This window comes from Meles meles, chromosome 20 (assembly GCF_922984935.1).
Source record: "Meles meles chromosome 20, mMelMel3.1 paternal haplotype, whole genome shotgun sequence".
In the NCBI taxonomy this organism is placed as follows: Eukaryota; Metazoa; Chordata; class Mammalia; order Carnivora; family Mustelidae; genus Meles; species Meles meles.
Window position 1 is genome coordinate 52,504,689 of NC_060085.1, and position 26,185 is coordinate 52,530,873.

Below are 26,185 nucleotides of genomic sequence, written 5' to 3' on the forward strand. Positions count from 1 at the left end.
CCAAAGGCCCCGACCCAGAGACCCCATTATAGTCCAAGCACCATTCATTTCTGAAACTGCTCTGTGCCTTTACGGAGCTTTGGTTCTGTTCACATAAAGAGCTCATTTGGGCTAAAAGGTAACCTAAGAGAAATGATTCCTTATCATGGCTAAGGAAACTGGTTCCTTGAGATGTAGCAGCTTGCTCCAAGACTCCCAGCTAGTGACCAAGAGAGGCTTCAAATCTAAGGCTTCTGGCTCTGTCTGTAATCCCTAGCCACATGTGGCTATTTAAATTATTAATGTTAAAAACTTAAAACTCATTTCCTCATTCCCACCAGAGGTGTTTCAGGTGCTCAATAAGTACAAATGACTAATTCCGACCATGTCAGAGAGTACATACATAAAACATTTCCATCACTGGAGAAAGTTGTATTGGACAGCACTAGACCTTGGTGACTCCTTGAAATTAAAACAAACAAACAAACAAAAAACCACGGTGCTCAAGTCCTGATTCTCAAGGCTGAATTTGCGTGAGTTCCTAATGTTCTGTGCACTTGTTTCTTATTCTATAAAGTGGAGATACTGTGAACAGGCCGACATGGTACTGTGTTACAGGTACTGAATAAACAACAGCTGATTTTTCCACCAGCCCAGTATCCAAACTGAAAATTTCCATTGCACTAGGCTTGGGGGTTGGTGGAGTGACCTTATCCCTGTCTTGGAGAAACCTGGGGGGTGGACAGTGAAAGCTGAATGTGTAAATACGTGCGCTGAAGTGTTTTATATTTGCAAACTGATTCTGTGGTAGTCTACCCAGGAGGGGAGGTGGTATATTTATGGCAGTGGGTGACAGGAAAAGTCTCAGCCTTTGAGCTTAGCTTTTCAAAGGTTTTTCCAGACCACCAAAGAAGTCTCTTGAGGTGGAGGACAGGTAATGTTAAAGGGAGGAGGGGTTGGGGGTGGGGGCAACTTGGGCAGCTATCATCCCCTTTATGACATTACCTGTGATGACCTCCTCCCACCTTACAGAATTAGGTGTGTCCTTTGGGGACACGGGTATGTTTTAACTTTGCAGTGAATGTTAGAGGTGCTCACGGTGAAGCTGGTGGTTCAAAAGAGTATGGCAGCTGCTCACTCTACTCTCACAGGACGGCATTGCCTGGGTGAGCCAGCTGTTTGTCACAGATCCATCTCCCAGGATCCAGAGTCCCTAACAACCAGATATGCAGACTGAGAAAGAACAGACTGGATGGTTGCCAATCAGCCCACCCTCTTCTGGGGGCATGTCTTTTGGGAAGCCCTGTCTCCAACAAAGTGTGGTCAAGGGTTGAGAAGAGCGATCTCAGGTTGAGATTGGCTGGACAGTGAGGTTGAGGACCTACCCTCACTCTACTGGCAGATCTACCCGATAACAAAACTGGGTTCTCAAGCCAGAGTACTCTCTTACCTGCACTCTGCTTGAATGAGCACTGCTGGAATTTGCACCTCAAATTGTTCATTGGGTGCTTTTATGACCCATTACCTGACTGGAAATATATAGTTATGTTAAATAATTATGTTGAGGAGTGGGATTTTGCGGTCAGAACTGAATTCCAGTGCTGGCTCTGCTGTGTGATTTTAGGCGAATTAACATTTTGGAGCTTTATGTTACTTACGACTTTGGAAGATCATACTTTGCTACTGCCTGCAAAAAGTTTACTTACAGTCTTTGTAGTCTTGAGGGCTACGCCTAACTTCCATTGTATTTTTTTCTGCGGTTGGCTCAAGCGATGTTTTTCTGTTTTTAGTTGTGGAGAGCAGGGGGAGTGTGCTGCACTATACTTTCTCATTGTTTCCCCCATACACTGCCCTGGTTTTCAGATCAGCCCCAAAGAACCTTACCGTAGGCCCATCTGCCGGGTCCTGCAGATCTAGCGCACCCTCACCAGACTCCAGCCACACTGCCTACCTCTTAGTTCCAGGGAAGGGTTCTTACCCTTCTCAGGGGTGTTGCTAAGACTTTCCTGTCTGGATTGCTATTCCTACCCCTCTTCACCAGCCAACTTCTGAGCTCCTTCCCATAGGCTTCAGCCTAAATGTCACCTTTTCAGAAAGGACATCTTTTTCTTAAGTATGTCCCTTTCCTGGTTTGCTGCTTGTTCATTGCCCTTACCATACCTACAGCTCTTTTTTCCCTTTGTTGCTTGCTTTTTTGTCTCCCTTCCAATGGGCTGTAAGCTCCATGAGGTAAGGGATCATTTCTAGCTTCTAGTCTCCAGCACCTAGCCCACTGCCTAGCACGGTTGCTCTCCATAAATACGGTGGAATGACTCAAGCCACAGGAACTATGATGCTGAAATTAACTGGCAGCACAGTGCTCCACGCTTTCACCTTAGGTACCCCTGCCTAGCGGTCCGGATTTAAGCCCGCAGGAGGGAGTACCCGAACCCACTCCCCGATTGTGCCAAGGGAATGGTTTCCTGGGCAACAGCAAACAGGAGGCGGGGCCTCGGAACGGAGGGCCCTGCTCCCCTGAGAGGAGGCTGCGCGCAGAGGGGGAGGCGGGCTCTCACGCGCTGGGAGGGCGCGCAGCGAGGGGCGCATGCAGGGCCCCTGCGCGGCGCTGCTCCTCAGCGCGGGGGAGCTGGTCGTCGCGCACCAGGGTGCCGCCGCCTGGTACTGCCAAGAGGGCGGCAGCACCAGTTCCCCCGCCCCATGGCCCTGGGCGTGCCACTCCGAGTTCCCGCCTGCAGACCCGCTGCCTTGGCCGGGGCCCGCCTCCGCCTGTCCCGAGGGGGTTCGCGCAGGAGGTAAACGCGGGGCCCGCAGCCTAGCCTCTGCGCGCCGCCTAGGCCACGCCTTCGAGTCTCAGGCCCAAGGCACCCACACCCAGAGCACCGAGATCTCTGCCCCCTCGGGTCCCTGCACACCCGGGCTCCAGATTATGGCCAGTCGCCGGACGGTGAGGCCTGTTGCCCGTCCATCGTGGCCGGAGGTGGTTGCAAGAACAAGAAGACTTGGGTTGGAGGGAATAAGAGGTCGGGAGAGTGTGGGCTCCGGATGAAGAGCGGAGAAAGGAGTGTGGTCATCGGAGGCCAGGAGAGACTCCAGGCTGAGCCTCCAGCCAGCCCCATCCCTACTCTGCATCTTTCTGCAGGTTCCCTTGTCCTCTGGCGAGGATTCTCCAAGCCATCTCACCACATGGGCCGGCTCAGAAACGCCAGAATCCACGTGGAGAGAGCTGTCAAGGTTGGAGGGGGCTGGGGGGTGTCTTGAAAGGGTTCGCAGAGTGGCTTAGCCTGCCTCCCTGAACTGTCTTCTTACATCCTTTAAAAACAGACAAAACCAAAAACCTTGATCCCACACCCATCTTAAAATATTCCAAAGTTTTCAGTACCCTTTCTGGCGGAATTGTGTAACTTCTTTACCTGGCATTCACCCCTTCAGCTCTTACCACTCTGGTTCCTAGCCTTTACCATTACCATGGGGAACCACTCAAGTCAAGGTGACTCATGAACTGCAAGGAGGCAAATCCAGCAGCCCCTTTTCTGCCCTAATCTCGGTCTGGTACCTCGTGTCATTCTACACTATTGCCCTACATACCCTTACCCCTTGGCTGTCTGCATACACCTAGTTTTCCTTTCTCCCTCCCTGGATGCTGCTTTACAGTTGCCTTTGAAGGCTCCTTGGAGCTTTCCTGGTTCCCTGGATCCCTCCCCACACCTGTCTCCTTGACTGTGAGTCCAGTAAATGTGCTGTGCCTCTAGGTGCCCCTTCCAGCCCAGCCTCTCCATTAACTCCACATTCCTTAGATCTAGCCCCCTACTTGATATCTCCACCCAGAGAGAACTTAGAACCATTCCAAACCTATGCCTCAAACCATACTTTTGATTTTCCTGCCTAAATCTGTCGTTCTCCTTAATCTCCCATTTTCCTCATCAACCAGTTGCTCAAGCCGGAAATATGATCTTTCTGTTCATTCACCCACACATCTAGACAGTCATGATTTTTTTTTAAAGTGAGCTCTATGCCCAACATGGGGCTTGAACTCACAATCCCAAGATTGAGAGTCACATACTATATTGACTGAGCCAGCCAGGCGCTCTGTTCACCTTCTACACATCTAATTCCGTCAGCAAAACCAGTCACCTCTATTTGCAAAACAGGTCTCTACTCTGTCACATTCTCCACATTTTCACCCTCATTTTAGCTATTGTGGTTTTTCTCCTGCACAAATCACAACAGCCTTTTATTTTATTTATTTTTGTAACAGCTTTCTAATCCTTCTCCCTGCTTCCCTCCCCGGCCCCTTCATCTGTTCTCTGTATAGCAACAAGCCAAACTTGTAAACCCTCCAATCCTATCATGCCCTTACTTTGCCTTCATTGCTTTATGCTGCTCTTAATATAAAATCTCAGTCTGTTCAAGGCCTGCAGGGCTTTCCACAGTCTAGCTGCTACCAGCTTCCTCAGCCGTCCCCTTCTCACACCCCATTCTCACTGACTTCCTTCCAATTTCTTCTGACCTCAAAGCCTCAAGACCTTTGCACATGCTTTTCCCTCTGCCTGAACTGCCATTTGCCCAACTCTGTATACTCATGGTTGCTTTTTACCTTTCCCATGTATGTACTTTTATTGTGAGTCCCCATTAAGTATCCAGTTGTGGGAGCAGCCCAATCTGGATTTTAGTCCTTGCTCTTTCACTTAATCACCATGTAGCCAAACTACTCAACCTTTCTATGCTTCTGTTTCATAATAAGTTAAATGGGGAAATAGCACCTGTTAAAAACACATATTAGGGGTGCCTAGGTGTCTCAGTAGGTTAAAGCCTCTGCCTTTGGCTCAGGTCATGATCTCAGGGTCCTGGGATCGAGCCCTGCATCGGGCTCTCTGCTCCACAGGGAGCCTGCCTCCCCTACCCTCTCTGCCTGCCTCTCTGCCTACTTGTGATCTGACAAATACATAAATAAATAAACAAATAATATACAATATACAAATAAACAAAAAATATACAATATACCAAAAAATAAATAAATAAAATCTTTTAAAAAATACATATTATTGGGGCACCTGGGTGGTGCATTCAGTTAAGTGTCCAACTCTTGGTTTCAGCTCAGGTCATGATCTCAGGGTCGTGAGACTGAGCTCCACATTGGGCTTTACACTCAGTGCAGAGTCTGCTTGAGATTTTCTCCCTTTCCCTCTGCACCCCCGCTCATGCTTTCTCTGTCTCTGTCTCTCTCAAATAAATAAATTTTTTAAAAGATTTTATTTATTTATTTGACAAAGAGAGGGAGATCACAAGTAGGCAGAAAAGCAGGCAGAGAGAGAGGAGGAAGCAGGCTCCCCGCGGAGCAGAGAGCGGACGTGGGGCTCGATCCCAGGACTCTCGGGTCATAACCTGAGCCGAAGGCAGAGGCATTAACCCACTGAACCATCCAGGCACCCCTCAAATAAATAGATTTTAAAAATATATACTTATTATTGAAGCGCCTGGGTGGCTCAGTTGTTAAGCATCTGCCTTTGGCTCGGGTCATGATCCCAGGGTCGTGGGATTGAGCCCCACATCGGGCTCCTTGCTTAGTGAGAAGCCTGCTTCTCCCTATCCCACTCCCTCTGCTTGTGATCTCTGTCTCGCTGTCAAATAAATAAATAAAATTTTTTAAAAAATAATAAAAAATACATATTATTGTTAGTAGTATATATAAACTAAGTAGTGTATAGTAGGTACACAATAATTGTTAGGTCTTACCATTATAACTATTAACTATTCATGTTTATTTTCCCTGTTTGGTTATAATCTATCTTCCCTGCTGGAACATAAAAATTTCCTGAAGGCAGAAACCAGAACTGTCTTGTTCACCACTATATCCCGTGGTCTGGAGCTTGGATGATACTGACCAAGTGTCCTTCTCTCACCTTACAGCAGAAAAAGATCTTTATGATCCAAGGCCGCTACCCAGTGATACGGTGCCTCTTGCGCCGGAGAGGCTGGGTGGAGAAGAAGATGGTCCATCACTCAGGCACCACCCTGCCACCACCCCAGAAGGATCTGGATAGCTCGGTAATCGGTGACAGTGACACCACTGAAGATGGTAAGCAGTTCCCTCCCTTTCTACGGGATGCCCCTCCTGAGTCCCTTTTCTTTGGTTCTTGCTCTCCCAGGGTTGAGACTTTGGTATGGGTCTATGGGGCAGGGACAGGAGCCTCACCAGGCCAGGGCTCTACGTCCACAGAGGATGAAGAAGAGGACGAGGCATTTCGGCCACCGCACCTGTTTGACTTTGATGATTTCCTGGAATTTGATGACCTAGATGGGACACATGCTCTGATGGTGAGGACCCCTGGGGGGCTGGTAGGGAGGGGCTGAGAGAGTGAAGACTTCTCTGGGCCTCATTTTCCCTATCCGCACTAAAAACAGATTGCTTCTATAAAGCCTGGATGGGCCAGCAGAGTGGTGAGGGGCACAGTGGGGCTCAGACAAGGCTGGCCTGGGATCAGAATTCTGCTAGGTTATACCAGAAGCTAGCATAACCTCCACACCTGGTAATTCCGCCTTCTAAATAAAACCCTATATTTCATATCTTTTCTCTGCCCTTGGCAAGTGAAGGCTGGAAGGAAGAGCGTAAAAAGCTCTGAAAGGGCTTATGTGATGATGTGGAGGTGAGGACACCTCTGTATCAAAGTGAGGACACTTGGCTTTGGATCTTGGCACCACCGCTTACTAAGCTGAACATATCAAATTGCCGTTTTTGTAGGTCAGAAAAGACTGAACACTGGCAATTTCATATGGCTCAACTGTGTGGGCTCTTGGATAAATCACCTGCCCTCCCAGTGCCTCAATTCTGTTATCTGTGAAAGGGGATAATAGTAGGACCTACTTCGTGCTGAGGATTAAGTGAATTGATGTCAAAAGCACTTAAAATGAGGTGTGCCTGGGTGGCTCAGTGGGTTAAAGCCTCTTCCTTCGGCTCAGGTCATGATCCCAGGGTCTTGGGATGGAGCCCTGCATCGGGCTCTCTGCTCAGCAGGGAGCCTGCCTCCCCCTCTCTCTCTGCCTGCCTCTCTGCCTACTTGTGATCTCTGTCTGTCAAATAAATAAATTAAATCTTAAAAAAAAAAAAAGCACTTGAAAGAAAGGAAGAAAAAAAGAAAAGCACTTAGAGCAGGCATGTGATGTCATTGCCTGAGAGTTACCCTACCTCCCAGAGCTGTAGGAATGATAGGGGTGGAAGAACCCTGAGAGAACTTTTGTCACATGTGCCCATTAGCCTGGAGTCACTGTCCTGCCACTGAGCAAGTCACTGATAGCCATGGGCCAAAACAAAGGGGTGGCATTCAGTTGTGTGACTTAGTCACTGTGTAGGGGCACCTGGCCAAAAGGAGTTCTGTAAGCCAGCCTATTTTCTGCTCACAAATGTGTGCCCTGGAGGAAGAGATGTCTTTTCTTAACACACATAAAGATGGGGTGTGGGCTAGAGGCCACCTTGGAAGCATCTTCTCCTTCCATACTCCCACCCTGCTCAACAGGCCAGGGAGAAGTTTCCTCAGGTCCTGGGCTGCCCTCCTCAGCCTCCCCTGTCTCCTCGGCTCTCCTTAGTCCCGCATGGTTCGGAACGAGGTTCCCTATTTCATCTGGACCACTCGGCGGGATGTGCTGGACTGTCGCTTCCTCTCCAAGGATCAAATGATAAACCACTATGCCCGGGCTGGCTCCTTTACCACAAAGGTGGGTTCCCCAGGGGAGTGGGCATGGCAGCTTCTAACCCATTAGCCCTTGGGCCGACAACTCCACTGCCTGCTTTCCTTGTCAGGAAAAGAGAGTTCTCAGGAGGCAGAGAGGTATATGATTCAGTGGGATTTGGAGTCAGGCAGCCTGAGTTCAAATCCAGCCCCTGCAGCATGTCTGGCACATGTAGACATAATGATTAAAATAGACTCCAAGATCCAAATAGGATATGGAGCCAGAAAAACACCAAGTCTAATGACCGTAAACAATAGAGCCCTTACCAACTAAGCAAGGGATATCCGGCTGCTGGATCCATTCTGTCCCATCTGGGTTTATTAACAAGTGACTTCACTTCTGACCTCAGTTCCTTGTCTTTGAGAACACCAGTAGGACCTACCTTATAGGGTTGTGGCAAGAATGAAGGGCTTTATTATTGGAACATGCTATTATGTTATTGGTGTGGGCTGGGGAGGCTCCCCAGAGGAGGCAGGTCTTTAAGAATGTGAAAAGGTGGATAGGAGGGGTGTGGGGCATTCTCGGCAGAGCAAACTGTGTGGGCATACACATGGAGATGGATATGAGTGAGTCAGGCCTAGCAAGTGTGGCAGAGGCTCTGAGAACACTCAAGCAGGGTCTCCCTGAGCTGTCTGGGTGTGTACTGAATGTGGGGAGTCCCTTGGAGGTGTCTGGGCAAGTCCCACTATGCCCCCTCAGCAGCTAACTCCATAGGTGGGTCTATGTCTCAATCTCCGGAATTTGCCATGGTTTGATGAGGCTGATGCTGACTCCTTCTTTCCACGCTGCTACCGCCTGGGGGCTGAGGATGACAAAAAGGCCTTCATAGGTAAGGAGCCAGCCCCATGCCTGGACTCCCAGGCTGAAGCACGAGGGCTAAAACGTGTTCACGTTAGAGAGCAGAGAGCCTCTCTTTATGCCCTCATCCAACCCAGCAGATTTCCTCCTCCGTCCCCTACCCTATCCTTCCCTAATGTGCCTCTCTTAATGAACTATCTAGCTTGGTCAATCCAGACCTCCAGAAGAGCTTAGACAGCTTAGACTGCATCCTAAAGCAGGTTCTAAAAGTTGGTCAATGGATTGAGTTTGGAGCCCACAGTATGTTCCAGGCCTTTGTCAAATTCCACTGGCTAGACTGGGTTTAAAATCTAGAAAAGGGTCTAAACTTTGGGCTCCTAAAGGCGGAAGAGTTTCCAACTTCAGAACATGTTCTAAAATTCAGGTCAGAATTTGTGTACAGATTAGATGTTAGGTCTAAATTCATCTCCAAATCTGACATAGTTTTTATGCTCAGGTCTGGTTCTCAGGCTAGAACAAGTTATCAGAAGTGGATCAGGAACAGAAGGGGGAAATGAAACAACAGGTTTAGGCAAGATTCTGAAGGCAGAATATGAGCCATGTCAGATTCTAGGCCTGGTTCTACAACTGAACAGGAGCCAGGTTCTAACCCGAGAGTGTAGAGTCAGAAGGTAGTTAGGTTCCGGATCCAAAATGGGGCAGGTTATGATCAGGTTCCGGAACCAGAACAGGCTTCGAGCCTAGGGGCTGAGCAGGGTATCCCCTGCCCTGGGAGCAGAGGACTTCTGGCTGACAGCTGCCCGCAACGTTCTCAAGCTGGTGGTGAAGTCGGAATGGAAGTCATACTCTATCCAGACAGAAGAGGAAGAGGCCCCAGGCAAGTACTGTGGTTACCCTCACTCCCCACCTATTATTTTTATCTTCTCACCGATCCATCTGTTTATGTATACATCTCTCTATGTATTAGCCACATTCTTCTCCTCCATCACCCCTTCCCCCCCACCCATCCCTACATCTGCCCCTACCAATTGTACATCGATCCATCTACTCATCCATTTAACTTCCTACTCACCTCGCATTCACCTCTCGGCTCGCATTCACCCCCCGCCATCCATCCATCCAGTCACCCATTACCCCACCTATCCCCCTACTCTTGATCTCATTCACGTACCTTCTCTCAGCTCCACACTCTACACTCCTCATGAATCTGTCCACCCCTCCACCTTTTTACCTACCCTCCCACAAATCCACCTACCCATCTATCCCCCTGCTTTTAGAGATTCTCCTATCCACCGCCCATGTATCCTCCAGCCCACCCACTCATCTGTTCTCCCAAGCACCCTCCCACCTGTCTTCTGATTCATTTGTTAATCAGTCCATTGCATCATTCCGCCCTCCATGGGCCTGGCATGTGGCCGAGCACTATGGAGAGGACAGACTAAGAAGACATGGTCCATTCCTGCCTGTGGGGAGCTCACATCTCTGATGAGGAAGAAGTAGTGGAACCATGTAGTTTCACGTGGCCTGAGGACCCTTGTGCCTTGTGGAGGGGGACACAGAGAATCCCCTACTGCATGTTGCCCCACCCATTGCTTGCTCTTCCTTTCTGTCTCTGAACTTAGCTCCCACCTCAGAGTTCCCATCCTATAATCCAAGGGCCATGGTGTCAGGGGAAATAAGGGACAGCTCTACTGGATGGAGGAAAATCCTGCCTCTTCCAGAGAGAGACCTCTCCATTACTATCTCCTGGGTGTGTCAGGTACCAAGAAGACTGTTGTGTTCCAGGATCAGGGACACAAGGGCCTCAGGTGTGTCAGAGGTCCCAGGAACAGAGAGGCTGCAGGTGTGTGCTGGGGCTACAGGGGCTGAGAAACTCTGGGATATTTAGGGTGGAACCTCAAGTGGATGACAGGCCCTGGGACAGTGAGGGCCAAGGGTGAGTACTAGGGTCACAGGGGGATTTAGAACAAACCCTCGGGTAAGTGACGGGTCCCAGGACAGTAGGAGATATAGGTGTGTGCTGAGCCTCAGGTGTATGCAAGGTAAGGCCTCGTGTAAATGACTGGGGCTGTGGCATGTGTCACGTTCTATACCTTGCCTGTCGTTTAGTGACAGGTCCCTTCCTATCTTCAGGAGACAAGCAGCCCAAGAAACAGGAGAAAAAGCCAGTGATGGTGACCCCAGAGTTTGTGGATGAGGCTCTGTGTGCCTGTGAAGAGCACCTTAGCAACCTGGCTCACATGGACATCGACAAGGACCTGGGCGCGCCGCTGTACCTCAGCCCTGAGGGCTGGTCCATCTTCCTCCAACGCTACTACCAAGTAGTCCAGTGAGTACCTCTGCTGCTAGGACCGTTGGCTGAGGGCAGGTTCCCCTTGCTCTCAGGGCTTCTGCATTCTGAGCCGATGCATATGTAGTGTAGCCCCTCTCTCTTCCCCAGCCCTACCCCTTTTGTTTGCCCTGCTGCTTCTGCTCAAGAACGCTCAGGGACTCCCACTGCCTTCATGGTAGATTCTTCTAAGATTCTTCTGAGATTCTTCCTGAATCTCAGCTTAGCATAATGACTAAGATCATGGCCAACCCTATCAGATAGTCCTGACTTTGCAGCTTCCAAGCTCTTTGACCTTGGCAACATCACTAATCTTTCTGAGCTTTACTTTGCACATGCAGAATGGATTTTAAAATAATGTCTGACTCAAAAGTAGGATTAGACAGGACAATCTGTGTTATGTGCTCTGCACAGACTCAGTATTTACTCACAAAATGAGAATCTATTAAGTTGTTTAGGTTTTATTCTGGAGGCCAGTGTTTCCCAAAATGTGTCGCATGGGATACTCAGTTCTGCAGGACAGAAATCGATTTTATGAAAGAAAGGCTTTTGTGGTCAATTGCATTTGAAAAACATTGGGTTAAGTAAAGTTAATTAATTCCTTGATGCAGGACTTATCAGAACCTGTGGGTGATGTTAACCTCCAAGAGAGATACGGGTACAGTATATATCCTGTTATTATGTGGCTCCCTCCACCCCCACCCCTAAACAGGCACCCTGAGGCACTTTATTTTCGGAAGACACTCTGGGAAAAGGTTCTTGATCAGAGGGAGTTGAGACTGGGATTCCATTTGGCAGAGGTGTGCAGGAGAGAGAAGGGAAGAAGTACTCAGAAGGCAAGAGAACATCCATTGAGCATAGGATTGAGCACTTCCTATGTGCCCAGCATGGTGCCAGGCTCCAGAAATGAAGTGTAGCCCTACCCTCAAGGGGCAAACAGCTCAAGTGGGGAGGCTTGCAGCAAGCCAGGTGGGAGTGCTAAGGGCCTCAGCCAGGGTGGTAATAGGAAGGAATGGGCAGACTTGCTGATTTTGATAGGGGAGACTAAAGAGCTGATAAGTGAACTTTGAATGAATGACATGCAGAGCAAACCTGCATTATTGATATATAATTCATTTGTATCTTTTTAAATGTTAGAAATTAAAAATTAGATGACCCTATACTTTCCCCTTAACTATCAGAAAAATACCAGAAAAGCTACCCTTCTTAAACTAAGAATTACAAGACTGAGTTAGAACATTAGGTATAAAGAGCATGAGTCCTTTGTAGTTCTGGATGGGGGGGCCAAGTTCTAGAGGGCCATAGGCACTTCTCAAAAGTCAGGATACATAAAATACTACACCTTATAAGGATGCCTGGCTGGCTCAATTGCTAGAGCATGTGATTCTTGGTCTTGGGGCTGTGAGTTCAAGCCCCACCATGAGCACAGAGCTTACTTGAAAAAAAAAAATATTTGCTTTGGGAACATTTGTCAAACATAGTTTTGGGGGGCACCTGGGTGGCTCAGTTGGTTAAGCGTCTGCCTTCAGCTTGGGTCATGATCCTAGGGTCCTGGGATGGAGCCCCACTTTGGGCTCCTTGCTCAGCAGGGAGTCTGCTTTCCCCTCTGCCTCTGCTGCTCTTCCTGCTTGTGCTGTCTCGGTCTCTCTCTGTCAAATAAGTAAATAAAATCTTTAAAAATTTTTTTAATTACATCATATGACATGTATAGTGTTTAGTGATTCACTCACAGAAGTTATAGATGATTAGTTTTTGTTAATTCATTCAATATTTACTGCTATGTTTTCACTTTTGAAACAAATCCATGACTCACCAGTCAGGTTTTTATCAAGATTGACTTCCCACAAACATACTGATTGCTTTTTTTTGCACATCCCCCTGCCATCCTCATATGACACTTTCCTGGGCCAAATCACAGGTTTACTGAGTAGATTCTCTATGTCATGGCCCACAGAAAGGTTTCCAGCAAACCCTCTGGAAATTGAAGGGTCAGGGCTTAGGTGCGAGTATTCCTAAGAGGCCTTGACAAGTCCCCCTCCATCTGGCTGCTGTCACTGCTCCTGGTGCTGCCCCACTGGGTGCTGCTGCCTCCTTAGTATAAGAACTGGAAGTTCTTCGTGCTGGAACATTCTTAAGGCTACGATGTGAAGGGGGATTAGCATCTAGTGGAAGCTTCCTGCCTATTCAGTCAGAGGGAGAGGAATGGGAGGGTGTGGATGAGGCTGCCATCTAGGGTATTCCATGACTTGGTTTAGGTCAGGACATTTGTGTCCTGTAGGGAAGAGTCCCTCTTTGTCCATGAACCCTTATCTGACAGCCCAGTGCTGAGGCAGGCAACCATTCATCCAGCCAACAGACTTCATTGGGAGCATGTAACAGTATACTGCTGGGGGAAGGGAAATGCTAACCAATGTTCCTGCTCTTCTGGAGCTTAGACTCCAGTGAAGGGAGACAGACAGCAGCCAAATAAGCATAGGTGTGGGTGGTAAGTGATGAGAAGAGAGACAAGGCAAGGGGCTGTGTGATACAGATGTGCTTGGAAAGAATTAGACCAGGAAGGGATCCACCTACCAACCAGTTGTCGGTCCAGGTTTGGAGGGGAAATGAACCCCCAAAAGTACATGTGGGCGGAGGGATCAGGCAGGACAGAGTTTGCATCCTGGCTCAGCCACTGAACTCAGTATGTGGCCTTGGACGAATCTCTGAACTCTCCCAGCTTCAGTTGACACTTCTCCAAAATGGGACCAGTAATGCCTCCTTGGCAGGGCCATAGGGAGGGTTAGTGATGATGTATGTGAAACGTCTAGCACCGTGCCTGGCACATGGTGGTGCCTCATGATCAGATGCTGTGTGATTAAATTCTGCCAAAGGCAGTTTTATGGTAATAGAAGGGAGGTGACTCCAGATGGTGGAGTGTTAGAGTGGGACAGCATGTGAAATGTGGAATATTCCCCTTCTCTTCTATTCCAGCACTCTCAGATGGCTCCCTGGGCTAGTTAGAATTTGTGGGACAGCTTGAGGGTGGGATGGAGGTTTGGAGGAGACTTATCTGCATCTGTTAGGGAAAGATGTGACCCTGGCTTGGACCATGGCCGGGGGTTGGGCTCTTGTCTCCTCTTGCCTTGTCCACCAGACTGCCCCCAGACTCAGCCCTGCCCATGTCCCATCATCTCCCCACAGCGAGGGGGCAGAGCTCAGGCACCTTGATGCTCAGGTCCAGCGCTGTGAGGACATCCTGGAGCAGCTGCGGGCTGTGGTGCCCCAGATGGACATGGAAGGAGATCGCAACATCTGGATCGTGAAGCCGGGAGCCAAGTCCCGAGGACGAGGTGGGAGTAAGCCCCTTCTTCCTACACTAGTGCCCTACAGCCTGCCTATCCAGCTAGAGGCCGGGGAGGTTAATAGTGCAGGCCGTATTGGGGCCAGACTCCATGGGTTTGAATCCCAGCTTTGCTACTAACATGCTGTGTGGCCTTGAGCAAGTTACATCACCTCTCTGAATCTCAGTTCCTTCACCGGTGAGGGATGATCATGACCTCCTGTGAGGTGAGGATTAAATGAGGTGGTGTGTCTAAAGGAACCATGTCAGCATGGTCCCTGACACAGAGTAATCACCCCATAAATGTTGGCTGCTGTGACGACATTGTCGTCTCCTCTCCTGCCGTCAGAGTTGGGTTAATGCTTTAAGTGGGTCTGGGGATACTTGTAGCCTGTCATCTAAGGGCTCTCTGATTTGACCAGTGCATCCTTGTGAAGTAGCATAGTCTTAAGGATATGGATGCTGAGAGCCAGACTACATCAAGTCAAGCCCAGACTTTGCCTCCTGCTATCTGTAAGACTTTGGGCAGGATAGTTAACCTCTTCTCTACCTCATTTCATCATTTGGTAAATGGAACTAGTATTATCTAGTTTTAAGTAAGTATAATATGCGCTTTTCCATAGTAACTGCTATGTCAGTGCTATTATTTTTAGCTCTAATTCTGGCTGCTCAGCCTAATGGGAGGAGTTATAACAGGAGAGCCAGCAAGCTGGGGTGCTGCACTAGCCCAGCCTGAAAAATCTGGTTACGGACTCACAAGATGTGGAAAACAAGTTCCAGATTCTTCCAAATACTGTTTTTGGATGAATTGGTTCATGTCCAAGTGAAAGGTCCAGACACTGGGACATTTGGGGATGTCATTTCAAAATCATCATGTTGGTCTTTTCTTTTCCTATCTTGAAAATATTTGTGTGATTTTCTTCCAATTATGAAAATATGTATTTATTATTTAAAAAAAAAGGGGGCGCCTGTGTGGCTCAGTGGGTTAAGCCTCTGCCTTTGGCTCAGGTCATGATCTCAGGGTCCTGGGATCAAGCCCTGCATTGGGCTCTCTGCTCAGTGGGGAGCCTGCTTTCCCCCCTCCTCTCTGCCTGCCGCTCTGCCTACTTGTGATCTCTCTCTGTGAAATAAATAAATAAAAATCTTTAAACAAAATAAAAAAATTAAAAATTAAAAAAAAGAAAGACTGGGGACGCCTGAGTGGCTCAGTCATAAGGTCAGGCCCCGCACTGGGCTCTGTGCTTAGCAGGGAGCCTGCTTGAGATCCTCTATCTCCCTCTCCCTCTACCCTAACTCCATCTCCCCATCCCACTCTGGCCTCTGGCATGTGCATGTGAGCACTCACTCGCTCTCCAAAAGAAAAGAAAAGAAAAAAAAGACCAGAAAATACAGGAAAGTAGAAAGAAAAAAGCAAAAGCCACTCTTGGTTTTACTGAGATAACTACTGTTAACTGTTGAGTGTGTTTCTTTACTTTCTTCTATGCATTTGAGGAGAGAGATAGAAAGGGTTGTGTGTATGTGTGTGTGTATGTGTGTGTTTTATTTTATTTTTAAGATTTTTAATTATTTGAGAGAGAGCATGAGAAAGAGAGTACAAGCAGGGGGAGTGGGAGAAGCAGACTCCCTGCCAAGCGGGGAACCCGACACAGGGCTCGATCCCAGGACCCCGAGATCAGGACCTGAGCTGAAGGCAGATGCTTAACTAACTGAGCCACCTAGGCACCCCCTGTGTGTTTTATTTTAAACAACATATATTATTCTGTAGCCTTTTCTCACTTATTATATCTTTCCATATCAGTTAGTATTACTCATTTCTTTTTTGCACTTTTCTTTTTCTTAACAATAGATCTTAGAGATCAGTTCATTTCAGTATATCTAGATCTGTCTTTTTCTTTTTTTTTCCTGTTTTTAACTTATTGTTATGAGTACTCTTCCTTTTTTTTTTTTTTAAAGATTATTTATTTGAGGGGCACCTGGGTGACTCAGCCATTAAGTGTCTGCCTTCAGCTCAGGTCATGATCCCAGGGTCCTGGGATCGAGCCCCGCATCGGGCTCCCAGCTCAACGGGAAGCCTGCTTCTCCCTCTCACACTCCCCCACTTGTGTTCCCTCTCTCCCTGTCTGTCTCTGTCAAATAAATAAAAAAGTCTTTAAAAAAAAGATTTATTTGAGAGAGAGAGAGAGAGATAGAGAGCGCCGTGCCCTTGCAAGTGGAATGGTAGGGCAGAGGGAGAGAATCATCAGGCTGACTCTCTTAGTATGGGGCCAACACGGGGCTCTATCGCAAAACACTTGAGATCATGACCTGAGCTGAAACCAAGAGTTAGATGCTCAACCAGCTGAGCCACACAGGTGTCCCATGGACATTTTCAAAATACACAAAACTAGAGAGAGTAACACAGTGAATCCCCATGTATCTTGTACCAAATTTCAACATTCTATCTCTGGTTCTTAAGAAAAGCTGAAATGTGTATGTGATACTCCATTGAAAAGGGGATATATATATATGTACATATACAACTCAACAAATTATCACAAAGTGTACACACTTGTGAAAATAGGACCCAGATCATGAAATAAAATACTACCTATACCCTAGAGGGACCCTTCCAAGCCCCTTCCCATCTCTATGTACTCCCATAATGGTAACCCCTATTCTAATTTATAATATAAATGTGGTGTTTAGTTTGGGATATTAGATTAAAGAACAGTATGTGCTATCTTATCTCATTCTGTTCTACAGCTACATACTCCACTCTTCTTTAGATATACTGTCATGGGTTTACCTAATTCATTTCTGATGGATATTTAGATGGCAGCCCGTTTTTTCCCCTATTTGTTTGTTTACTGACTGATTGCTGTTACAAGCAAAACTCTCATCAGCATCCTATGCAGACATCTTTGTGGCCTTTCATTTCCTTAGGATATATTTCTAAAAATGAAATTGATGTGTCTAAGGATATGAACAGCCTTAATTTTTGTTATGCAGTGCATCATATTCTTGGGAATCTCGGTGATCACTCTGGCCATTTGAGAAAGGATCTGGCTTAGGAACAAGGCACAGGTTATTCTGTGCCGTTAGCAGGTGATTGGGCTGCTTTGGGGACCAAAGAATGAAGGAATGAGATTGATTTGTGAATATGTATGTTTGCAACATGACTCTGATCATTATCAGTATTAAAATGATGCTTTATAAATATAAGATACGTAATGTCACTTGTTATAAAAGAGATAAAATAAGATAACCATTTTCTACTTAGAAGAATAACCAAAATAATCAATAGTGTTGGGTAGGATGTGGGCAGATACAGAATCTCATACACTTTTACTGGGAGAGCAAATTGGTAGAACATCTTGGGTAGTATAGAATGAAAGCACGTACGTATCCCTGGAGCCAGGAAATCTACAGCTAGATATTTATTCTACAGATAACTAATAATAATGGTAGGAATTAACATTTACTGTATGCTCACTATGGGCCAAGAACTATTTTAAATCTTTAACATGTTTAGATATAGAATCCTAACAAACGGAGGCACATAGATTTTCCCATAACTTGGAAGGATATACATTGGACCCAGAAGCAGCAGTTGGCTGCCTGCTTTTTGTTTTTGTCATTTTATATTCTGTTAATTATTGGGAAAAAACTAATCAAAGTCATAAATGCACATGGTTTTTTAAAAAAGCCCAATATGGGGGCGCCTGGGTGGCTCAGTGGGTTAAGCTTCTGCCTTCAACTCAGGTCATGATCTCAAGGTGCCAGGATCAAGCCCCACATCGGGCTCCCTGCTCAGCTGGGAGCCTGCTTCCCACCCCCACCCCCCACCTGTTGCTCTGCCTACTTGTGATTTCTCTCTCTCTCTGTCAAATAAATAAATAAAATCTTTTTATTTTTTATTATTTTTTTTAAAGATTTTATTTATTTATTTGACAGAGAGAGATCACAAGTAGGCAGAGAGGCAGGCAGAGAAAGAGAGAGGAGGAAGCAGGCTCCCTGCCAAGCAGAGAGCCCGATGCGGGACTCGATCCCAGGACCCTGAGATCATGACCTGAGCCGAAGGCAGAGGCTTAAACCACTGAGCCACCCAGGCGCCCTAAATAAAATCTTTTTAAACAAATAAAATAAAAGCCCAATATGGTTTGATTTTTTTTTCTGTGCATATATTACTTTTCAATCAAACAGAAGTGGTTAATAAAAAAATGTTTTAATCTTCAGCAGATTCTCAGCTTTCCCAAAGGGAACAGGGTTCCAAGGGAAGCAGCCTTACCTACTTGGCCCTATCAGTTCTATGGGAATGAGGGCTTAAGATGAGCTGTTTGTGGTCCCCTGGTCCTTCTCCTCACCCAAGCCTGACCTGATCTCTGACCACCCTGTTTCCCCCCCCGTAGGCATCATGTGTATGGACCACCTGGAGGAGATGCTGAAGCTGGTAGATGGCAATCCCATGATGATGAAGGATGGCAAGTGGGTGGTACAGAAGTATATCGAACGGCCTCTGCTCATCTTTGGCACCAAATTTGACCTGAGACAGTGGTTCCTGGTGACCGACTGGAACCCACTTACTGTGTGGTTCTATCGTGACAGCTACATCCGCTTCTCCACACAGCCCTTCTCTTTGAAGAACCTTGACAAGTGAGCCTCTCCCTTACCTTCTCTGAGCTCCTGGTCTAGCTGGGCAGCTGGCAAGGAACAGGTGGATCCCCCATGTCACGCTGGGCTCCAAACACAGACTGTAGGCAGTCAGGTCCTCCATCCATCTAACAGCTACCTACCAAGGGTGTTCTAAGCACTTGGGATACAGCAACGACCAAAATAAGAGCCCAGTTCTCAAGAGTTCACAATTCCCGCACATGAGCTGGGCATATATAAAATGGTCTGCCCTCATCCTACCCAACAATGTTGATTATTTTTTCCATTCTAAGCCAAAAATGGTTATCTTATTTTAATTTTATCTCTTATAATGAGTGAAGTTAAATACCTTATGCTTATAAGGCATCATTTTAATGCTGTTTCTCATAGATAAGCAATGAACGTAATAAGTAAAATTATCTAATAGGTTTAAAGATGGTACATGTTATTTAAAAAAAAAAGGAACATAGAGCAGGGTAAGAGGGTTCAGGAGACATGCAAAAAGAGAGAGGCAAGTTGCAGTGTTAACTTGGGGGATGAGAAAAAAGCCTTGTTGAGTCCTGGGTTCAAATTCCATTGCTGTAGCTGCTAAGCTGGGTCACTTTGGTCACGTGAAACCGATTGAGGCTTCACTTTTCACATCTGCAGAATGGAGGCAGTATTATGAAACTCATAGCTATCGGTTACTGAATTCATCGTATGTGACAGGTGCTAAGCACTTCATGCATTTTGTCTCACTCATTCGTGAAATCCCGGTGAAGTGGGTTCTAGTACTACCCCCATCTAACAGATGTGAAGGAGCACTTGGGTGAAAAGATCTCACAACTAGTTGGTGAAGGTAGGCCTCGAGCAGTCTTGTTTTTTTGTTTTTGTTTTTGTGTTGAGCAGTCTTGTTGACTACAGGGCCCACACTCCTACCCACCTTCGTACCTTCCAGGTGCTGGGAGGGCTAACTGAGACTAAAGCACATAGTTCTGTGGCCCCATAGGGAGTGCTCTCAGAGGGATGAGACTAGTTCTGGCCCTACAAGAATATAGCAGGGCCCAGGCCTTTGTCCTTCTTGCCCTTCCTCACAGAGTCCCATCTCAAGGTAAATGGTCTGGGGTGGCCCAGGGGTGGTTCCATGGTCTGCCTGCCCTCCCCGCATTTGGGTGGGAGAGGCTCAGGGAGCCAGACCCCAGCTTTCTGCTCTCTGCCCCAGCTCAGTGCACCTGTGCAACAACTCCATTCAGAAGCACCTGGAGAATTCATGCCATCGGCACCCACTCCTGCCCTCAGACAACATGTGGTCGAGCCAGAAGTTCCAGGCCCACCTGAAGGAGATGGGGGCCCCAGACGCTTGGTCTACTGTCATTGTGCCCGGCATGAAGGCTGCTGTGATCCATGCCCTGCAGACCTCCCAGGACACCGTGCAGTGTCGGAAGGCCAGCTTCGAGCTCTACGGTGCTGACTTTGTGTTTGGTGAGGACTTCCAGCCCTGGCTGATCGAGATCAATGCCAGCCCCACCATGGCCCCCTCCACTGCTGTCACCGCCCGGCTGTGTGCAGGTGTGCAAGCCGACACCCTGCGCGTGGTCATCGACCGGCGGCTAGACCGCAACTGTGACACAGGAGCCTTTGAGCTCATCTACAAGCAGGTGAGGTGGAGCCCAGACAAGACCCTGGGGAGTCTGCCCCCCTTTCCAGGCGTCCCTCGAGTGAAACACAGGGCATTGCAGTTGGACAGAACTGGTTCAAGTTCTGGTCCTGCTACGCTATCTCAGTACACCACTTCTACCCTTGAGCCTCCGTTTCCTTGTCTGGAAAATGGAGATGCCATTACCATCTTTCTCATAGGGTTTGGGAGGATGAAAGATGAGTTAATATGTGTGGATCATCCCTACGATCCAGTCATTGCACTACTGGGTATTTACCCAAAGAATACAAAAACACTCATTTGAAGGGATATATATGCACCCTCTGTTCACTGCAGCATTATCTACAATGGCCAAATTATGGACATAGCCTAAGCTTCCATCGATAGATAAAGAAAGTGTGGTATATTCAGTGAAATATTATTCAGCCATTAAAAAAATGAAATCTTGCCATTTGCAACAACATGGATGGAGCTAGAGAGTATAATGCTAAGTGAAATAAGCCTGGAAGAGAAAGGCAAATGCCATATGATTTCACTCACATGTGGAATTTAAGAAACAAAAACAAAGGGAAGAAAAAAAAATAAACCCCAAACCAGATGCTTAACTATAGAGAACAAACTGATGGTTACAGAGGGGCGGCGGGTGGTGGATGGGTGAAACAGGCGATGGGGATTAAGGAGGGCATGTGTTGTGATGAGCACGGGATGATGCAGGGAAGCGCTGAATCGCTATATTGCTGTATCGAATACCTGAAAGAAACTGATGTAACAGGTATGTTAACCACACTGGAATTTAAGAGAATTAATTGTAACACTAACAACAACAAAAATATACACGTGGATCATATTTCTGGAGACGCATATAGCAAAGTGGTAAAAGCAAAACCTCCCAGCGTTCAAATTCCTACGCAGTAACTATAAGCTCTTTGGCTTCGGACCATTTCCTGACCCCTGCAGCACTCAGTCTCCTCATCTGTAAAGTAAAGACTGCAAGTAGTTCCTACTTCATAAGGTTGTGATAATTAAATGAGTTGACATAAGCAAAGCCCTTTAGAACAATGCTGGAACATAGAGCTACAGATTTTAGCTACTGTTACTACCTAATAAGATTGTCGGGTGTTTCACAATGACATCACGTGTTAAGGTCTGGACGTGGGGTAAGAGTCAGTGGAAGCTGCTGCTGCTGCTGTTAATATTATTATTATTTTACTCCTTTGTAATAATTTTACTCCCCTTGTTCCAGAAAGAGATTTGAGTCTACTTATTGGAATAGAATAAGATTTTTATTTTTTTAAGATTTTATTTATTGGGGCGCCTGGGTGGCTCAGTGGTTTAAGCCGCTGCCTTCGGCTCGGGTCATGATCTCAGGGTCCTGGGATCGAGTCCCGCGTCCGGCTCTCTGCTCTAAAGGGAGCCTGCTTCCCTCTCACTCTCTCTGCCTGCCTCTCTGCCTACTTGTGATCTCTCTGTCAAATAAATAAACAAAATCTTTTAAAAAAAATTTTTATTTATTTGACAGACAGAGATCACAAGTAGGCAGAGAGGCAGGCAGAGAGAGGGGGAAGCAGGCTCCCTGATGAGCAGAGAGCCCGATGCTGGGCTTGATCCCAGGACCCTGGGATCATGACCCGAGCCGAAAGCAGAAGCTTTAACCCACTGAGCCACCTAGGCACCCCAGAAAACCAATTTCAAGGGTTTCTGAACTCTGCAAGAAGTCTCTTGACAGTTAAATTAAGTATCATAATCCTAGGTATCATTCTGACCGGGATTCAGCTTCTACCAAAGTTTGGCCACAGGTAGAGAATGTGCTGATCACATGACCCCAGTGTCCTGGTCTTGTCACTGTTACTGATCATAAATTAACACTGGCACTTTGGTTTCAAAAACATAAGTGAAGGGATGCCTAGGTGGCTCGGTTGTTAAGCATCTGCCTTTGGCTTAGGTCATGATCCCAGGGTCCTGGGGTAGAGTTCCACATCAGGCTCCCTGCTCAGCGGGGAGCCTGCTTCTCCCTCTGCCTGCTGCTCCTCCTGCTTATGTGTGCTCTCGCGCTCTCTCTGACAAATAAATAAATAAAATCTTAAAAAGCAAAAAACATGGCGCTCCTGGGTGGCTCACTCAGTTAAGCACCTGCCTTCAGTTCAGGTCAGGATCGCAGGATCCTGGGATCGAGCCCCGCATAGGGCTCTCTGCTCAGCCTGGGAGCCTGCTTCTCCCTCTCCCTGCCTGCTGCTTTGTCTGCTTCTGTGCGCACTTGCTCTTTCTCTCTCTTCTCTGTCAAATAAATCTATAAAAAAAAATAAGTGAAGAAATATAAGGGCAGGAAAGTAAGATAAAACCAAGGGGAAGGGAATGTTCTAGCACAGTGGGTTCCCAAATGCTGGTTCACAGGCCAGAATCGCCTGGCAAGCTTTCCAAAGATACAGGTGTCAGGAAGCCACGCCCCCAGAGATTGATCTGAAATGTTTGGTTTAGGGACTACACATCTGCATTTTTCAGATGTCCTAGTTGTCCCAAAAATCTTTTATTGCTTATTTGTTTTTGTTTTTTATTATCCTTTTAAGATTTTATTTAATTATTTTAGAGAGAACATGAGCAGGGGGAAGAGCAGAGGGAGAAAGAGAGAGATTCTCAAGCAGACCCTGCACTGAGTATGGAGCCGATGCAGAGCTCAATCCTATGACTCCAAGACCACAGCCCAAGCCCAAATCAAGAGTCAGACACTCAACAGACAGACCACCCCACAGGCACCCCTGTTTTTGCTTTTTAAACTAACATGTAATCAAGATACACACTCGGCATTCATTGTTTTTGTCTTAATTTGTCTTACGTTTTTTACTTTTATAGATAACCCCACTCAAAAAGGAGAGGCAGGGGGGCGCCTGGGTGGCTCAGTGCGTTAAAGCCTCTGCCTTCGGCTCAGGTCACGATCCCAGGGTCCTGGGATTGAGCCCCACATCGGGCTCTCTGCCCCGCAGGGGGCCTGCTTCCTCCTCTCTCTCTGCCTGCCTCTCTGCGTAATTGTGATTTCTCTCTGTCAAATAAATAAAATATTAAAAAAAAAAAAAAGAGGCAGGGAAGGAGGTACACAGGAAGCATTGGGCCATAGCAACTCTGAAATCTAGCCTCACACATATTTCTAGTTTAGTGATTAGGAGCCATTGTTACTTCCTAGGAGTTCTCTGTGGCTCTTGGTTCCATCCATTGGGATCTCAGTTCAGCCCTGAATCATCCTTCCTTTTCCATGAAAATCCACAATAGTTCTTAGTCTGTTACATGCTCATAGAAATTTGGGGGTACAGAAGCCTCTTTCATTTCATATTGTATCTGTCCCTTTTAGCCCAAGTGGATGTTTAAAAAAAAAAAACATTGTGGGTTTCTTATGTATCGATTTATAATCTGTTCTATTACACAATAGCCATATCCACAAACCTTAGAACTCTTCTCTCTGTGACCCTGCTGTAGGACAATAGTCCTCACAATTACGAAGCCCTGCTGTTAACAGAGAGTGCCTATAACCCTCTCTGTTAACTTAAAATGTCTTGAAGATTTAAACATAAGACCTATGGGTATACCTTGGGATGCTTAAAAGATCTGTAGCTGCTTTGAAGGACTTAGATCAGTCTTAGATCTCTCTTATTGAGATGTAATTGACGTGTAAGTATTGTATTTACTCAAAGTATACAATATTTGTATATGTATATATTTGATATTTAAATATGTTGTGAAATGATCACCACAATAAGTCTGGTTAACATCCATTACCACACATAGTTATAATTTTATTTTCTTCTGATGAAAACTTTTAAGATCTACTTTCTTAGCAACTTTCAAATATGCAATACAGTATCAACTGTAGTTATCATGCTGTACATGACACCCATGATTTACTTTTTTTTTTCTTTTTTAAGAGACGGGGAGAGAGCAGGGTGGGGAGGGCTAGGGGAAGAGGGAGAGATAGAATCTTAAGCAGGTTCCATAGCCTGAGAAGGGTCTCAATCTCACAACCCTGGGTTCATGACCTGAGCTGAAATCAAGAGGTGGCCACTTAACTGACTGAGCCACCCAGGCGCCCCCATGATTTGCTTATTTTATAACTGGATGTTTGTACCTTTTGACCCCCTTCATCCATTTCAGCACTGCCTCTGGCAACTGCTAATGGGCTCTCTATGAGTTAAGAGTTTTAGGTTTTGTTTTTGTTTTTATTTTTATTTTAGATTTCACATATAATTTACATCATGAAATATTTGTCTTTCTGACTTATTTCACTTAGTGTGATGCTCTCAAAGCCCAACCATTTTTATCACAAATGGAAAGATTTCCTTCTTTTTTATGTCTAAATAATATTCCACGATAGCTAGTTAGCTAGCTGGCTAAACAGAGAGATAGTCACATTTTCTTTATTCATTCATCCATTGGTGGACACTTATGTTGATTCCTTGTCTTGGCTATTGCTAATAATGCTGCCATGCACATGGGGGTACAGATATTCAAGATAGGAATACTTTTTTTTTCCCTTCAGATAAATACTCAGAAGTGGAATTGCTGGATCATATGGTAATTCTATTTTTAGTTTTTTGAGGAAGCTCCATGCTATTTTCCACAGTGGCTGCACCAGTTCTTACTAACAGTTCATAAGGGTTCCCTTTTCTTTTTTTTTTTTTTTTTTAAGATTCCATTTATTTATCCGACAGAGAGAGAGATCACAAGTAGGCAGAGAGACAGGCAGAGAGAGAGGAGGAAGCAGGATCCCCGCGGAGCAGAGTCCTGCGGGGCTCGATCCCAGGACCCTGAGATCATGACCTGAGCCGAAGGCAGCGGCTTAATCCACTGAGCCACCCAAGCGCCCCAAGGGTTCCCTTTTCTTCACATCCTTACCAACACTTGTTTCTTACCTTTTTGAAAATAGCCATTTTACATGTGACTTGGAGTTCCCCCAAGATTAGTGTGACGTTGAGCACCTTTTCATGCGCCTGTTGGCCATCTGTCTGTCATCTTTGGAAAAATGTCTGTTCAGATCCTCTGCCCATTTTTAAATCAGATTACTTGTGTTTTTGCCATTGACTTATAGGAGTTCTTTATATATTTTAGATATTAGCCCCTTATCAGATATATGATTTGCAAATACTTTCTCCCATTTGGTGAGTTGCCTTTTCACTTTGTTGATGGTTTCCTTTGTCGTGCAGAAGCTTTTTAGTTAGATGTAGTCCCATGTTTTTATTTTTGCTTTTGTTGCCTTTACTTTTGGTAACAATTCCAAAAAAAATCATTGCCAAGATTGATGGCAAGGAGTTTAGTACTTCCGGTGTTTTCTTCTAAGGGTTTTATGGTTTCAGGTCTTAAATTCACTTTAATCTATTTTGAGTTGGTTTTTATGTGTGTTATAAATTGTGGTCTGGGTTCGTTCTTTTGCACGTGGCTTCTAGTTTTCCCAGTACCATTTATTGAAGAGACTGAAGGAGATACTTCTTGTATCTCTTTGTCATAAATTAATACACCTTGTATGTGTGACTTTATTTCTGGGTAGTTCTATATTCTGTTCATTTGATCTGGGTGTCGACTTTTATGCCAGTACCACACTGTTTGATTGCTACAGCTTCGTAATACAGTTTGAAGTCAGTAAGTGTGATGCTTCCAGCTTTGCTCTCCTTGTTTTGGGGGGCTCCTGGCTGACTCAGTTGGTGGAGTATGTGACTCTTTTTTTTTTTTTTTCATTTTATTTATTTTTTCAGTGTAACAGTATTCATTCTGAGTATGTGACTCTTAATCT

General features: G+C 46.2%; 1 protein-coding gene across 1 annotated transcript in view; it reads left to right on the top strand.

Moving 5' to 3' along the window:
• The first annotated feature begins 7 nt into the window (after positions 1-7).
• TTLL3 (tubulin tyrosine ligase like 3) overlaps positions 8-26,185 on the top strand; it is a 31,284-nt gene continuing 5,106 nt past the window's right edge. Inside the window, 12 exon segments of the mRNA XM_045989902.1 lie at positions 8-2,858; positions 2,861-2,956; positions 3,119-3,210; positions 5,887-6,055; positions 6,158-6,294; positions 7,561-7,689; positions 8,419-8,533; positions 9,281-9,379; positions 10,636-10,831; positions 14,012-14,160; positions 18,539-18,782; positions 19,981-20,416. Coding sequence (XP_045845858.1) covers positions 2,564-2,858; positions 2,861-2,956; positions 3,119-3,210; positions 5,887-6,055; positions 6,158-6,294; positions 7,561-7,689; positions 8,419-8,533; positions 9,281-9,379; positions 10,636-10,831; positions 14,012-14,160; positions 18,539-18,782; positions 19,981-20,416 — 2,157 coding nt within the window. The 5' untranslated portion in view covers positions 8-2,563.